Here is a 14,049-nt window from a genome sequence, read left to right as displayed (position 1 = left end):
ATCTATCTATCTATCTATCTATCTATCTATCTATCTATCTATCTATCTATCTATCTATCTATCTATCTATCTATCTATCTATCTATCTATCTATCTATCTCTATCTATCTATTCTAAGGATTATGTGTGTAATAAATTAGTTTAGTACACTAATTGCAACAAATCTGAAACTGCATAGTGCACATTTAAATTAGTATCTTTGTGAGGTTACTGTTTTATAATTGAAAAGATACAAAGATATGGTTTTTTTAAGCTGGATTTTCTAATACAGAAGAGGTATTATTTAGAACATTACTTCATATTTTTCTTGTTATTTATTTTGTCCAGTAAGACTTGAAAATATATATTATTTTGTCATATGTTGATTTAGTTATTTTCTTGAGATTTGTCAGATAGATTACTTTAGGCATAATACAGCATGTTGAGTAACTTTGGTTATAGAGATATATTATTTTGTTATATAAAATAATATAAACAATAATTTTATATCCATACAGAGGAGGCATACTTTAAATATATTATAATGATAAGGCATCTTTGAGTAAACTTTGAGTATCATTAAGTATCTTGAGGCTGAAGGCAGTGTCCTCTTTAAAAAAAAATCACAATATGGTCACCCTTGAAGTCGCATTATAATTCACTTAATAAAATAATGACGAGTCAGCCTCCTAAAAAGACAAAAGTTAGTGACACGACTCACACCGCCGCCGCCAAAGTAAGGACTTTGCTCTGTATCGTCAATCAATGGTCAAATAAATATTTGATTAAGGAATATAATATGCCTTTTTGTATAATTTCTCTGTGTATCAGCAAATTTATATATTTTTATGTTAGACATTGAGGGAAATTAAGATTCTCAGATTTTTTACAAACCGCCGCTTATCAACTAACCGGTTAATCGGCAGGTGACGTATGTTGCTCAGTAGTTGCTGATGTCCGCTCAGGAGGTCTGAGTGTTTGCTCAGACCGAATTTTTTTTGAGGGAACATTGGTGTGGTGTATATACAGTATATATATAATTTCAATCTCTTGACATGTGGTATTCTCTTTAGTTTTAGTCTCTTGTATTTATGTCTCATGTCTTTTTTGCTTTTTTATCATGATTAATATGTTTTGTGTGTGCCTATTTAGCATTTATGTATGTTTCTGTGTGTCTATTATTGTTGTGATGAATGTTTTTGTGTGTCTATTTTGCTTTTATTGTTGTGATGAAGGTTTTGTGTGTCTATTTTGCTTTTATTGTTGTGATGAATGTTTTTTCTGTGTCTATTTTGCTTTTATTGTGATTAGGGCTGGCGACGATGTAATTTCGTCGATTTGCATATTCATGATCGACGCGTCGTATTGTTAATTGTATGTGCCTTTTGCTGTGGAAATGGCAGACGTTCAAAGTCATAACGTCATAACGTGTAATCTAACTAATGCGCAGTGAATCACGTTCAAAATAGAATGAACTTCTCTTAACTCATTCAGTGCCGGGGATTAGCCATGGCCTTGTGGTCGCATTGCCACGCTTGAAAATATAGGACTGAGTCACCTTGTTTGTAGAGCTATAACTATATTCTATATTATAGCTATGGATACAATACTATGGCCCATTTGACATCACCTATCTATCGTTCAATATGTGAGAAAGAATACATTTTTCCATCCATACGTTCCGGTGTTATACGTGGTGAATATAAGTATGGTTTTAGAGCGGTCTATGGTAATTCATGAAATCCTGAGTTAAAGCCCTCTACGTCGATTCCACTATAGACGTTGCCATTTCTTGCCTGTATACGCTTTTATCCGGAAATCAAATCTATATCATAGCTATTATGTTCCATCATAAATGCATGAAAGGGGGGGGGGGGGGGGGGGTAGTTTCTGATTATTTGACTGTCAGTAACGGCATTATAACGGTTATCAGCCCGATCGGTATGAAAGCATTGCAGGATCAAGCTAAAATTTACGTCAAATCGTCCTTACCTGTGACCGGGAGTATTCAAAAAATAATATTCCAATTGTTTGATTGCCATCTGGTATATCTAATGTCCATTTGGTCGACGGCATAATCCACCACAACATATAGATATTTGACGCGCTTCGATGGAACTGGCAGAACGGCTGCCCTTGCCCGACAAAGAAACATAAAACCGGAGACCTGTGGCTGTCCCACAGAGAAAGATGCAAGGGTATAAAGGGTGCTCGATACCACAGTCTAGCGTGATGCGGCCGGTATTGCACTTTTACATTCTCATGATGATTCCCCGAGTCTGTGTGCCTGTGATGAATAGAAATATCGAATAAAAGAAATAACGAGTATACAAGTTGTTGGCGTTCAACGATTGGCGCCCAATAACGAGTAAACTCGTTGTTGGCAGTGAATGAGTTAAACCACTATTCGTGATTCTGCCTAGAGCCAGGACTCGACAGTCACATTTGATAACTTCCGTGTTACACTCCAGCTGGAAGGGAGGGGCTGAGCCTGATGTTCTAACAGAACACCGTACATGTTAGAAGCTATGGCAGCTCTTCAGCCCTGCGTTCTACAGCCTGTGAGAACTCCTCTTGCGACTCGCGCTGTTTATGTATACTCCGCGAGCAACGGGTCCAATAAATGCGTCTAAATGCGTCTAACATGCTTTATATCCTCACCATTCCTGTATGCCCATCGGCCGTTGCGGTTAAAAACCTTAATTAACGTTAGCTGCTAGCTCACAGGCACAGGATAAATCAGTTTCATGGAGTTCTAATAGTGAGGGGGGGTGTGGGAGGCTCTCTCTTTCTCTCTATGTTCAACGATGATGATCAATGAAGTAGCCAAAATGTACACTATAAAAACAAACTTGATAGTTGATATAATATGTGAAGTAGTGTTGTCACGATACTGGAATTTCGACTTCGATACGATACCTTGAAAAGTATCGATACTTCGATACCAAAAAAAAAAATATATATATATATATATTATTTTTTTTATAAACAAATTTAGCTTTTGTTGCTGGTTGATTTCCCTCAGCTTCTCTCTGGTACCATAAGAGAAGATAAATATAACACTTTTAAAACCCTTTGTTTATCTTTAGATCACACATTTAAAAATAACTGTTCATCTCACTTCAATCATTTTTATTGCAGATGCAGAACATGGTATTTTCTCAAGCAGACAGATGTAAACACTGTAATCTGTGTTGCATGTACCTGACAAACTGAACTGTTTGTATGTATTACAGTTAGTAAGTTTCTTTTATTTATTTAGAGAGAGAGAGAGAGAGAGAGAGAGAGAGGCTATGCTCGGAGCATTTTAGTAACGTTACATTTTCAACAAGATTGCTGCTATTTAAACTAGGGATGCTCGATATTGGCTTTTTTACCGATACCGATATTCCGATATTGTCCAACTCTTAATTTCCGATACCGATATCAACCGATATCAACCGATACCGATATATGCAGGGTTTCCCACCCCAAAAAACGGAATAATTTCAGGTAACTAATAATTTCACTGGATATATATATAACAAATATTGTTATTGTTTTTTTCTTTTTTTAAACCGATACCGATATTTTCTGATATCACATTTTACTGCCGATATCGGCCGATAATATCGGTCGGCCGATAATATCGGACATCCCTAATTTAAACACTTCATGGAAACGGGGTAACGTTAACCTTATGTCGACTGTAGTATTGTATGACCTCGACATAACGTTTAAACGTTAACGTTACTCCGTTTCCATGCAGTAATTATAAAAGTGGCCAGCTAAGCTAAGGGAGCTAACGGCTAGCAGTAGCTAACGTTAGCTGATAGCTGCCTGTAACGTTACTAACAACTTATCAGCTGTTGATATTATGCGCCATCAGTAGACAACGTATCATGTATTAAACTAGAGTTAATGGTTTAATGCTTCAGTCACAGTGACGTTGAAAGAGCAGCTGTCACAAACCTCTTTCATTTCTTTATGGAGATCCGCGTTGGCACTGATCTGTAACACCGCTTGCAAATAGCATTGGGGCATCTTCTTTAGCTTGTCCTTCGTTGTTTACTTGAAACCCGAAGTACCTCCAAACAGCACTTCTGCTGTTTTCTTTATCCACAAGCACAAGTGGCGGATGCTCTGCATTTGCCATCTTCAGCTAAAATGTTTGTCGGCTCTGTGAGGGGGAGGGCTGGAGGAGGCGGAGGGGCAAGCGTGCTCTGAACAGCGTGTCAACAACTTGCGGTAGAACACTCGCCAGCTGGTACCGATACTGCAGAAAGTATCGGTATTTCGGGAAATGAGTATCGAAACCATTTTAAATATTCAGTATCGATATGTATCGATACTTCGATATTTTTGACAACACTAATGTGAAGTGATGAAATATTTCACTTCATTAGCAAAAAATATTGTAAAATCATTAAGTCTGCTATAAGCTATTCTCCCACTCGTGTGTGTGCGACTGTGCGTGCATACGTTTACTATAGGCTACTCTTTTTGACATGGATTAGGCTAATTAGCTTTAACAATCCTGATTCCTGAGCCTATTTTATTCAAAAGGAAGATATTGATTTAAATATGTATATATATATATAAAAATTAGTGCCATCAATAGATAATTTTTTTTACTATTAATCTCAATTTTCTGTAATTAATCTAGATAAAAAATTGCAATTTTCTACTTGAGACCGAAGCTTGTAACAGATAAAATCATGGAATTAGTGTAAAATCAACACAAAAAGTATATTTAGATTCAAAGACTATTTTAATAGCTTTCTTTGAATACAGTTTCTCTCCTGTGAAATACAAATGTTCAACAAAACCATCAACATTGACTCAGCTAGACCTCTTTCTTATATCCGCAGTGCTAAGATTGAAGATTTTTCACTCCATAGATTAATCTAGATGAATTTATTTGAATGCTTTAAATAATTTAAATTAATCTCAAGTTAAAGCATACATTTTGACAGCCCTAATAAAAATAAATTTTAATCGTATCTCATGTGCTGGCACAAGCACTACCATAGCGTGGAGTGGAGAGATAACACACAATACATATAATAATTCATGGAAATATACTAAAGAGCTATTTATGGCCAGTAAAAATCTCTCTGGCTGGTAGTTTTTTAAATCTAAAGCTAAAAAGGATGAGGGGATACTCATTAAATCATTGGGCACCAAAAACAAGTATACTCGTGTTTCGTCGCCAACGCTTGAGCGGCAAAAACGAGTTTTCTCGTTTTTGGATCCTTTGATATTTTTCCTTTGATCCCCATTCTAAACACTTGCACGGACCTCCCTGTATCTCCCTTGCACCGCTGCCTACGTTAAAATCGCAATGACGATCGAATCCAGCCAGGTGGCAGTATCGCCTACCTTTTGAACTGGGATAGTTTAGTGTGGGGCCACTTTAGTGTGGGGAGTGTCTGCAGGAACTCCTCCCCCTCAGAGGGAATCCGGACAGAGCAATCGCTCTGAGATTTTATCGCCTCAAACCTATTGTTTCCCGTATGATAGCCATGCCCAATTTACACGAGTAATTGCGACTGTGATGGGATCACTGGGATTATTCTTTTCGGAGTACCTTCTAAGGCTAAGGTAAGGTCTATTTTACCGAACCTAAAACGTGCTTTTGGTAACGATTGCAGTTTCGAGGTAAACAGAGTTTCAGGCAAGCAACCCGAACGATTTGGGCATATGCATATAAGACGTCATATCTCGCAATCCAGAAAAAAATACTGGATTATTTTGGAAAGGGGCGATGTTTAGAGTGTAATAGCGCACAAACTAAAGTGTGTAAAAATTAACTGGTTTGTCAATGTTGGACTATAAACAATGCCTGTCAAATGAGCCATACTATTGTCTCCATAGCTATAATACAGAACACACGATGGGTCCGCAAACATTGCGAAAATGGTCAATAACGCTGGCGCCATAGAGTAAAGATGGGAAAACAGCGTGGCAGTCAATGAGTTAAACATTTTGAAATATTCAATTGCAAATATAATCAATTGTTGTTGATGGTTTAGAATAATCGACTAATCGATAAAAGAATCAACTGATTAATCGATAACAAAATAGTCGTTAGTGACAGCCCTAATTGTGATTAAGGTTTCTTGTGGGTGGACCCAGGAAGACTAGCAGTTGCTAAGGTACCAGCTAATGGGGATCCTAATAAAAATAACACATATAACATTAGTGTTTTTAGCTAACCTTAGTTATGAAAAGTAAAACCTTTACCTGACAAACTTGGAAAATTCTGCATTATGATCACTAGGGATACTCTGGGATTGTAACCCTTTGGTATTTGCTGTATAACCCTATCGTGCCACTTTGGCATTTGCTGTATAACCCTGTCGTGCCAGAATCCCTGCTCCCACTTTGTTTTGCTTTCTCCACTGCCAACTCACCCGTGCCGGGCCATAGTACCCATGCTGGTTTTAGCTACTACTCTGCGGTGGGTACCAAAGGTCCTATCTAAATCAAATCAAATCAAATTTATTTGTAAGGCCCAACAACACACGTTAATGTCCCCATGGGCCGGACACGTCTTCTTTAAACAAGTCAAGAAGAAACATCACAATAGGTCAAGAACAAAACACCATAAAGTCAATTTTTTTAAATAAATGCAAAATAAATGCAACACTCCCAGACATACCCCACGAGAAGGTAAGGAAAAACTCACTAAAACCTAGCAATAGGAAAAAATGCACCACAGGCAATGTGGAGGAGAGAAACCTTAGAAGGGCCATTCAAGGGGGGATCTCCCTTCTTAGATGTCAGTGATAGTAGTGTTGCAGTAAAACAGGCGAGCAGTTGATAAAGCATGCACTCACATGTGTGAGTAAGTGCATGCGATAGCAACTGAACATTTTGAAAGATTAAAGATAGAGCTGATAGCGGATCTATTTGAGGCAAAGGGGCGGCGTAGAGAGGGTCGCATCCTCCCGGTCTTCATCACGGGACGTCCAACACTCCGGTCATCACTCCGAGACAGCCACTCACAGGGAGACAGAGGGGCGGCGCAGAGAGGGTTGCATCCTCCCGGTCATCACTACGAGACAGGGGGACAGGCGTTAGTAGTAGTCTTTAGTGCTTTGCGATACTGTAGACCGTTGATTGGTCAATGGAAATCGTCGCAGAAATGCCACTCCATGTTTATGTTCACCGTCCGGCACCAACCGCCATTTTTAGATACAGCAAAGGGTAGCGTTAATAACCACACCTAAACGGTTCATTTAAATATGTTAAAAACATTTTAGGCGGAAAATGGGGTATCCAATTGCTGGATCTTGATTCATATTTTATCTAGTTTAGATCATAGTTTTGACAGTTTGATCTGAATTTCGTAAGCCTCCTCCTACCTTCCCGACTCTCTTCACATGTCTATTGTGTGTAAAGGAGATACGTAACTGGTAGGATACAAATGCTTGCCATGCTGGCCAATGGAGAGGAGTCACTAGAAAATATATAAATACATGTTTGATAGTTCACCAAACTGATCGGTATATGCTGCACGTTAGAAACATATTTTCATATTTGTACATTTATAGTTATAGGAAAACTCCAACATTTTGGGAAATTAGCTTATTTAACATCTTGAGTTAGACAAGAAGATACATACCTTTTTTGTCTCTGTGCATGCATTAGGCTTAGGGAACGCCCGCACCGTTAGCGTAGCTTAGCTTCATCACTGGAAGTGGGTCAGAGAAGTTCCCTACAGTCACGAAATACACTCCAAATACAACTCCAAAACGTTCCTGTAAACATGTTGTGACCTGTGTATTTACCACGTGGAGAAATAAAAAATTATTGAATTCGACATTTACGTTTTCTAAGCAAATATACTCTGAACTATTTTTTGCCTAACCACTCCTCTCTGGGCGCAGTGATTTCACACAACGCAGTGCTACTTTCTAATGTGACGCCAGTGTTTGTTTACATTTTCATTTCATTCAAAGGATCCGAACCGATTGAAGTTTATGGATACCATGACTGTGGTAAGTTTTAAGGGGCTAGCGTTACACAATAAATTAGTTATAATAATATCACGAGTGTGGATTCACTCGCCCAAACCCTGTAGCCATGCATCGCAGTCACGAAAGGGGCTAAGGGGCTAACTAGGTCGATAGTCGTATTCATCAATCTCACAATATTCGCTAACGTTAGACAGATGGAATACAGCCTTCCATCTAAAAACATAAATGAAAACTTACCACAGTCATGGTATCCATAAACTTCAATTGGTTCGGATCCTTTGAATGAAATGAAAATGTAAACAAACACTGGTGTTAGCGTTAGAAAGTAGCACTGCGTTGCGTGAAATCACTGCGTCCCGAGAGGAGTGGTTAGGCAAAAAATAGTTCCGAGTATATTTGCTTAGAAAACGTAAATGTCGAATTCAATAATTTTTTATTTCTCCACGTGGTAAATACACAGGTCACAACATGTTTACAGGAACGTTTTGGAGTTGTATTTGGAGTGTATTTCGTGACTGTAGGGAACTTCAGGGTAAAAGTCTGACCCACTTCCAGTGATGAAGCTAAGCTACGCTAACGGTGCGGGCGTTCCCTAAGCCTAATGCATGCAGATAGACAAAAAAGGTATGTATCTTCTTGTCTTACTCCAGGGAATTACATTAATCATCTTCCAACATTTTGGGAAATTAGCTTATGTAATTCCCTGGAGTAAGACAAGAAGATACATACCTTTTTTGTCTATCTGCATGCATTTGGCTTAGGGAACGCCCGCACCGTTAGCGTAGCTTAGCTTCATCACTGGAAGTGGGTCAGACTTTTACCCTGAAGTTCCCTACAGTCACGAAATACACTCCAAATACAACTCCAAAACGTTCCTGTAAACATGTTGTGACCTGTGTATTTACCACGTGGAGAAATAAAAAATTATTGAATTCGACATTTACGTTTTCTAAGCAAATATACTCGGAACAATTTTTTGCCTAACCACTCCTCTCGGGACGCAGTGATTTCACGCAACGCAGTGCTACTTTCTAACGCTAACACCAGTGTTTGTTTACATTTTCATTTCATTCAAAGGATCTGAACCAATTGAAGTTTATGGATACTGTAACTGAGGGGTACAATTCCCTGACTGTATTGATAAGTATGGTATCATTAAACCACTACCGCTTTATGTACTTTAATTACTGGCCATACAGTACACGATATATGAATATGATGAACACTTCCCACAATGAAATCGGTTCCGAACAAAGGTATAATCAAGTATTTAATGGAGCAAAAGGTACATAGGATACTTTACATTATTCTTTGAATGCACTTGTAAGGCAAAGGAATATGCGTAGGCAAATCAATAACGAATGTCCATTCTCTGGTTACGCAGGAGGTAATTATACAACCTGAATCTTAGGGAATTATATCTATGGTACACTAGTAATATAGCGGGAGATACTGGAAGGGGTTCCCCTGGTTGTAAGCCAGCGGGGGGGGTAGAAGATCTGTCGGTAGTAGGACGTCTGGTCAACAATGACTAAGGAGACTTCAGGTACAGAAGCCGGTGCAGTAGCCTCTTGATCCACAGACGAATACAGCTTGGTTCTCTTGTAGACTGTAGCTCCACAGTGAAGAAAGCTAGTCGGCCTCAGGCTCTCTGAAGCGCCGACTCGACTTGACTCCTCTCGGGGTAAATCCAACACGTACAGGCGTCGGCGATTATCCGCTCCATAAATCACAGGACCAAAGCAAATATATTCCAGCCGCAAAGGGCTATGTAGTCGTCGGGTAGATTAATCCAGTGTACATGTCCATACGGTTCTCGTCTAGGTCTCCTCGGGTGAAAGCGCCATGCGGTCGGCCCAGCCTGGATAAGAACTCTAGCTAATACGAGAAAGCGTAGGAGATGCGGGTCACTGTAGAACTTTAACCGCACGATACACTATACACAAATAGACTATTAATGACTTAATAGAAATATGTCGCACTCGACGGTATAGCGCCAAACTCTGACAATTCAGTTACTAATTCGCACGCGGTCTCAATGCTCTATTCTGAGGCCAAACAGGCCATACTTCACCGCACGTTGTATCGTGGGTGAGGCTTCAACTTATCGGTAACATACTAAAAGGACGAAGGGTACGGAGGTAAGGGGCTTCTATATTCACCTGCGCCGTATTTATACGCACGGTGAACAAACTAGTTCCAATCTCATTTCTGTCGCGTATCCCTGGGCAAGGCCGGGCATGTCCAGACACATCTTGACGGTGACTTTGAACCTGGCTCCGGAGGCCGGTCCCTGGCGCCGGTGGACCGCTGTCCAATAGGAGAATGAACTATTATGGTCTGGGCTAAAGGGATATTCCGTGTATATGTACAAGGAATATACAAGGGATATCAAACGATATACAAATACTATGCAATATATATCAATAAATAAATATATATATTCGGTTTAATCTGATCCTTCGTAACAGATACCATGACTGTGGTAAGTTTTCATTTATGTTTTTAGATGGAAGGCTGTATTCCATCTGTCTAACGTTAGCGAATATTGTGAGATTGATGAATACGACTATCGACCTAGTTAGCCCCTTAGCCCCTTTCGTGACTGCGATGCACGGCTACAGGGTTTGGGCGAGTGAATCCACACTTGTGATATTATTATAACTAATTTATTGTGTAACGCTAGCCCCTTAAAACTTACCACAGTCATGGTATCCATAAACTTCAATCGGTTCGGATCCTTTGAATGAAATGAAAATGTAAACAAACACTGGCGTCACATTAGAAAGTAGCACTGCGTTGTGTGAAATCACTGCGCCCAGAGAGGAGTGGTTAGGCAAAAAATAGTTCAGAGTATATTTGCTTAGAAAACGTAAATGTCGAATTCAATAATTTTTTATTTCTCCACGTGGTAAATACACAGGTCACAACATGTTTACAGGAACGTTTTGGAGTTGTATTTGGAGTGTATTTCGTGACTGTAGGGAACTTCAGGGTAAAAGTCTGACCCACTTCCAGTGATGAAGCTAAGCTACGCTAACGGTGCGGGCGTTCCCTAAGCCTAATGCATGCAGATAGACAAAAAAGGTATGTATCTTCTTGTCTTACTCCAGGGAATTACATAAGCTAATTTCCCAAAATGTTGGAAGATGATTAAACAGAAGGATTTGTAGATACAGTAATAAATGATAATCGATTTTAATGATAAATTCATATTTGACCTTGACCTTGACCTTATTTTTTTTTGTATCCACTTTTTCTCCCATTTTTCTATTTTCTCCCATCCCAATTTCGTATCATCCAATTCAACCCTCCCCTGTCACGGACGCTGTTTCTTGCCTCCCACAAGCCGGCTGCAATGTGGACTAAGTCATACATAGCACAAGTCCCCTCCGGTACTTGAGGTAACAGCAGTCGCATCTTTTCACCTGCGCAGCTCGATCTCTCAGTGGCGAGGAGTAACGCGTGGGAGGCTCACGCTGCCCCTGACACTTCCTGATTCTACTGCGCAGGCGCACCAACCGACCTGTAGGAGTCGCTGTCCACAATGCCCGATCCCCACCCTTCAGTTTCCCTCCCCGTAATACGGCCAATGTGTATTAGTATGGACGACCAGCTAAACTGAAAGCAAATGTGGAGCGCTGGGCTCGAACTGACGAGCCCAGCGTCTCCAGCATTTCGTGGCGAGTGCCTTGCCCACTACGCCACGTAGCCGCCCCGACCTTGACCTTATTATGGCCAAATCATACATCTGTGGATAGGGGAAATGCTCCTCTTTCCAATGGCAGGGTTGAATCTGGATTTAGTAATTTCCTTGCGGTTTTACGATAATTAGCATTTTCCGATAAATTCGTATTTCCGATAAATCGTATAAAACATCGGTAAAAATGAAAATATACACTTTGACTACTGTTTTTGATAGGGTTATGGTCTTTACTCTTGGCTACAAAAATAAAATTAATTTAAAAACATTAACCTCTAACATCCAAGGGCCCACATGTGGACGATTCGCGATGCCACTTTGCCGACCTCTATGGCTCGGGTGTGCATTTCTTTTAATACAATATATAGATAGAATTAAAGCCCTATTTGTTGCCTGTCGATTGCCCTTTTATGTGACAAAATCCGTTCAGCGGTTCTCGAGTTACATGCCGATATGTGAGGCGTACGCAAAAGTACACATTACCACCCCCGACTCCCGGGGCTCTAGCTCCGTCAATCATTTGGCGATCTCGAAAATCCTTGCACAGGGTTGTAGCCAATGAGTGTGGCTTTCCAGTGATACCCCATGATATGATAATTGGGGATCTAATACGGTCTCTATTGATCGATTTATGATAAAGAAAAGCAGGGTCCCCCTATAGGGGGACCTTAAGGCTTAACAGGTTAAGGAATTTTGGTATGGTGTTTTACTTATTTCAGTAATAATGAATCACGTTTTTTTATTAATTTAGATGAGATAAGTGCCCATTGTATGAAATTGGCTCTTAATCTGAGTTTCTCTCTCTTCTCCAGAGTAATTGCAGCCTTGCTGCTGTCCCCAACGACGAGAGAGATTCAAGGCTTCACTGCTGTGACCAATGTGGAAAGAGCTTCACCCTAAAGACACAGCTTAAACTACACCAGTGCATTCATACAGGAGATAAACCCCACCACTGTGACCTGTGTGGGAAGAGCTTTAGTCACTTATCCAATTTAAAGACACACCAGCGCATTCATACAGGAGAGAAAAACTACCACTGTGACCAGTGTGGAAAGAGCTTCATTCTATTATGCAATTTCAAGAGACATCAGCACATTCATACAGGAGAGAAACCCCACCTTTGTGTCGTGTGTGGCAAGAGTTTCGGTCTGGTAGGAGATTTAAGGAATCACCAGCGTATTCATACAGGAGAGAAACTCTACCACTGTGACCTGTGCGGGAAGAGCTTTAGTACATTAGTCCATTTAAAGAGACACCAGCCTATTCATACAGGAGAGAAGCCCTATCATTGTGACATGTGTGGGAAGACATTTCGTACATCGTGCCATATAAAAAGACACCAGCGTGTTCATACAAGAGAGAAACCCTATCATTGTGACATGTGTGGGAAGATATTTAGTACATCATGCCATATAAAAAGACACCAGCGTGTTCATACAGGAGAGAAGCCCTATCATTGTGACATGTGTGGTAAGAGTTTCAGTCAGGCAGGGGATTTAAGCAAACACCGGCGTATTCATACAGGAGAGAAACCCTTTCAGTGTGACCTGTGCGGGAAGAGCTTTGGTACATTATTCAATTTAAAGACACACCAGCCTATTCATACAGGAGAGAAGCCCTATCGTTGTGACATGTGTGGGAAGGCATTTAGTACATCAGCCCATATAAAAAGACACCAGCGTGTTCATACAGGAGAGAAACCCCACCTCTGTGTCGTGTGTGGCAAGAGTTTCAGTCAGGCAGGGGATTTAAAAAAACACCGGCGTATTCATACAGGAGAGAAACCCTTTCAGTGTGACCTGTGTAGCAAGAGTTTCAGTCACGCAGGAGATTTAAAGAGACACAAGCGTATTCATACAGGCGAGAAAACCTACGACTGTCACATGTGTGGCAAGAGTTTCAACCAGGCAGAATATTTAAAGAAACACCTGCGCATTCATACAACATAGAAACCTGAACACTGTGACCAGTGTGGGAAGCGCGTCACCATCCCTGGAGACCTAAAGGGATATTTAGTAGAACTTGTCAAATGTCAGCAGTCTTACCGCTACGTAAATGCATAGGGTCTTTATTTAGGCTTTAAATAAAAGGTTTGATGATGATGGACAAGTAAGCTAGCAACCACTGTTGTCGATGTCGTCCACTGTCAACACCACCATTCCTCCCATGTGTGAGACCCCTGATTCACTTCCATTCATTCTGGAGACCTAGTACTTCTGAAGTATAAACAAACTATTGTTGTAAAAATGTCTTGTAAAACAGACAATTGTGAGTCAAAAGTAGGTGTTTGTTTTGGTATTTGATGTGTCTTTACTCTTTACATATGTATTGCCTTTGAAAAATTAAAACAGATCTGGTCAATTTGTTGTAGGTGTATTGTATGGAATGTTTGGGGAGTGGTTA

General features: G+C 40.1%; 1 protein-coding gene across 1 annotated transcript in view; it reads left to right on the top strand.

Annotated features, from left to right (window-relative positions):
* LOC311246214 (uncharacterized protein) overlaps positions 1-13,696 on the top strand; it is a 33,996-nt gene extending 20,300 nt beyond the window's left edge. Inside the window, exon 2 of the mRNA XM_084336335.1 lies at positions 12,459-13,696. Coding sequence (XP_084192461.1) covers positions 12,942-13,595 — 654 coding nt within the window. The 5' untranslated portion in view covers positions 12,459-12,941 and the 3' untranslated portion in view covers positions 13,596-13,696. The remainder of the gene's footprint in view (positions 1-12,458) is intronic.
* Positions 13,697-14,049: the final 353 nt, after the last annotated feature.

The sequence above is a fragment of the Notolepis coatsorum genome (assembly GCF_963971535.1).
Source record: "Notolepis coatsorum genome assembly, chromosome: 1".
In the NCBI taxonomy this organism is placed as follows: Eukaryota; Metazoa; Chordata; class Actinopteri; order Aulopiformes; family Paralepididae; genus Notolepis; species Notolepis coatsorum.
Note: the sequence above shows the minus strand (reverse complement) of the source record. Positions and strands in the feature narration are given on the sequence as shown.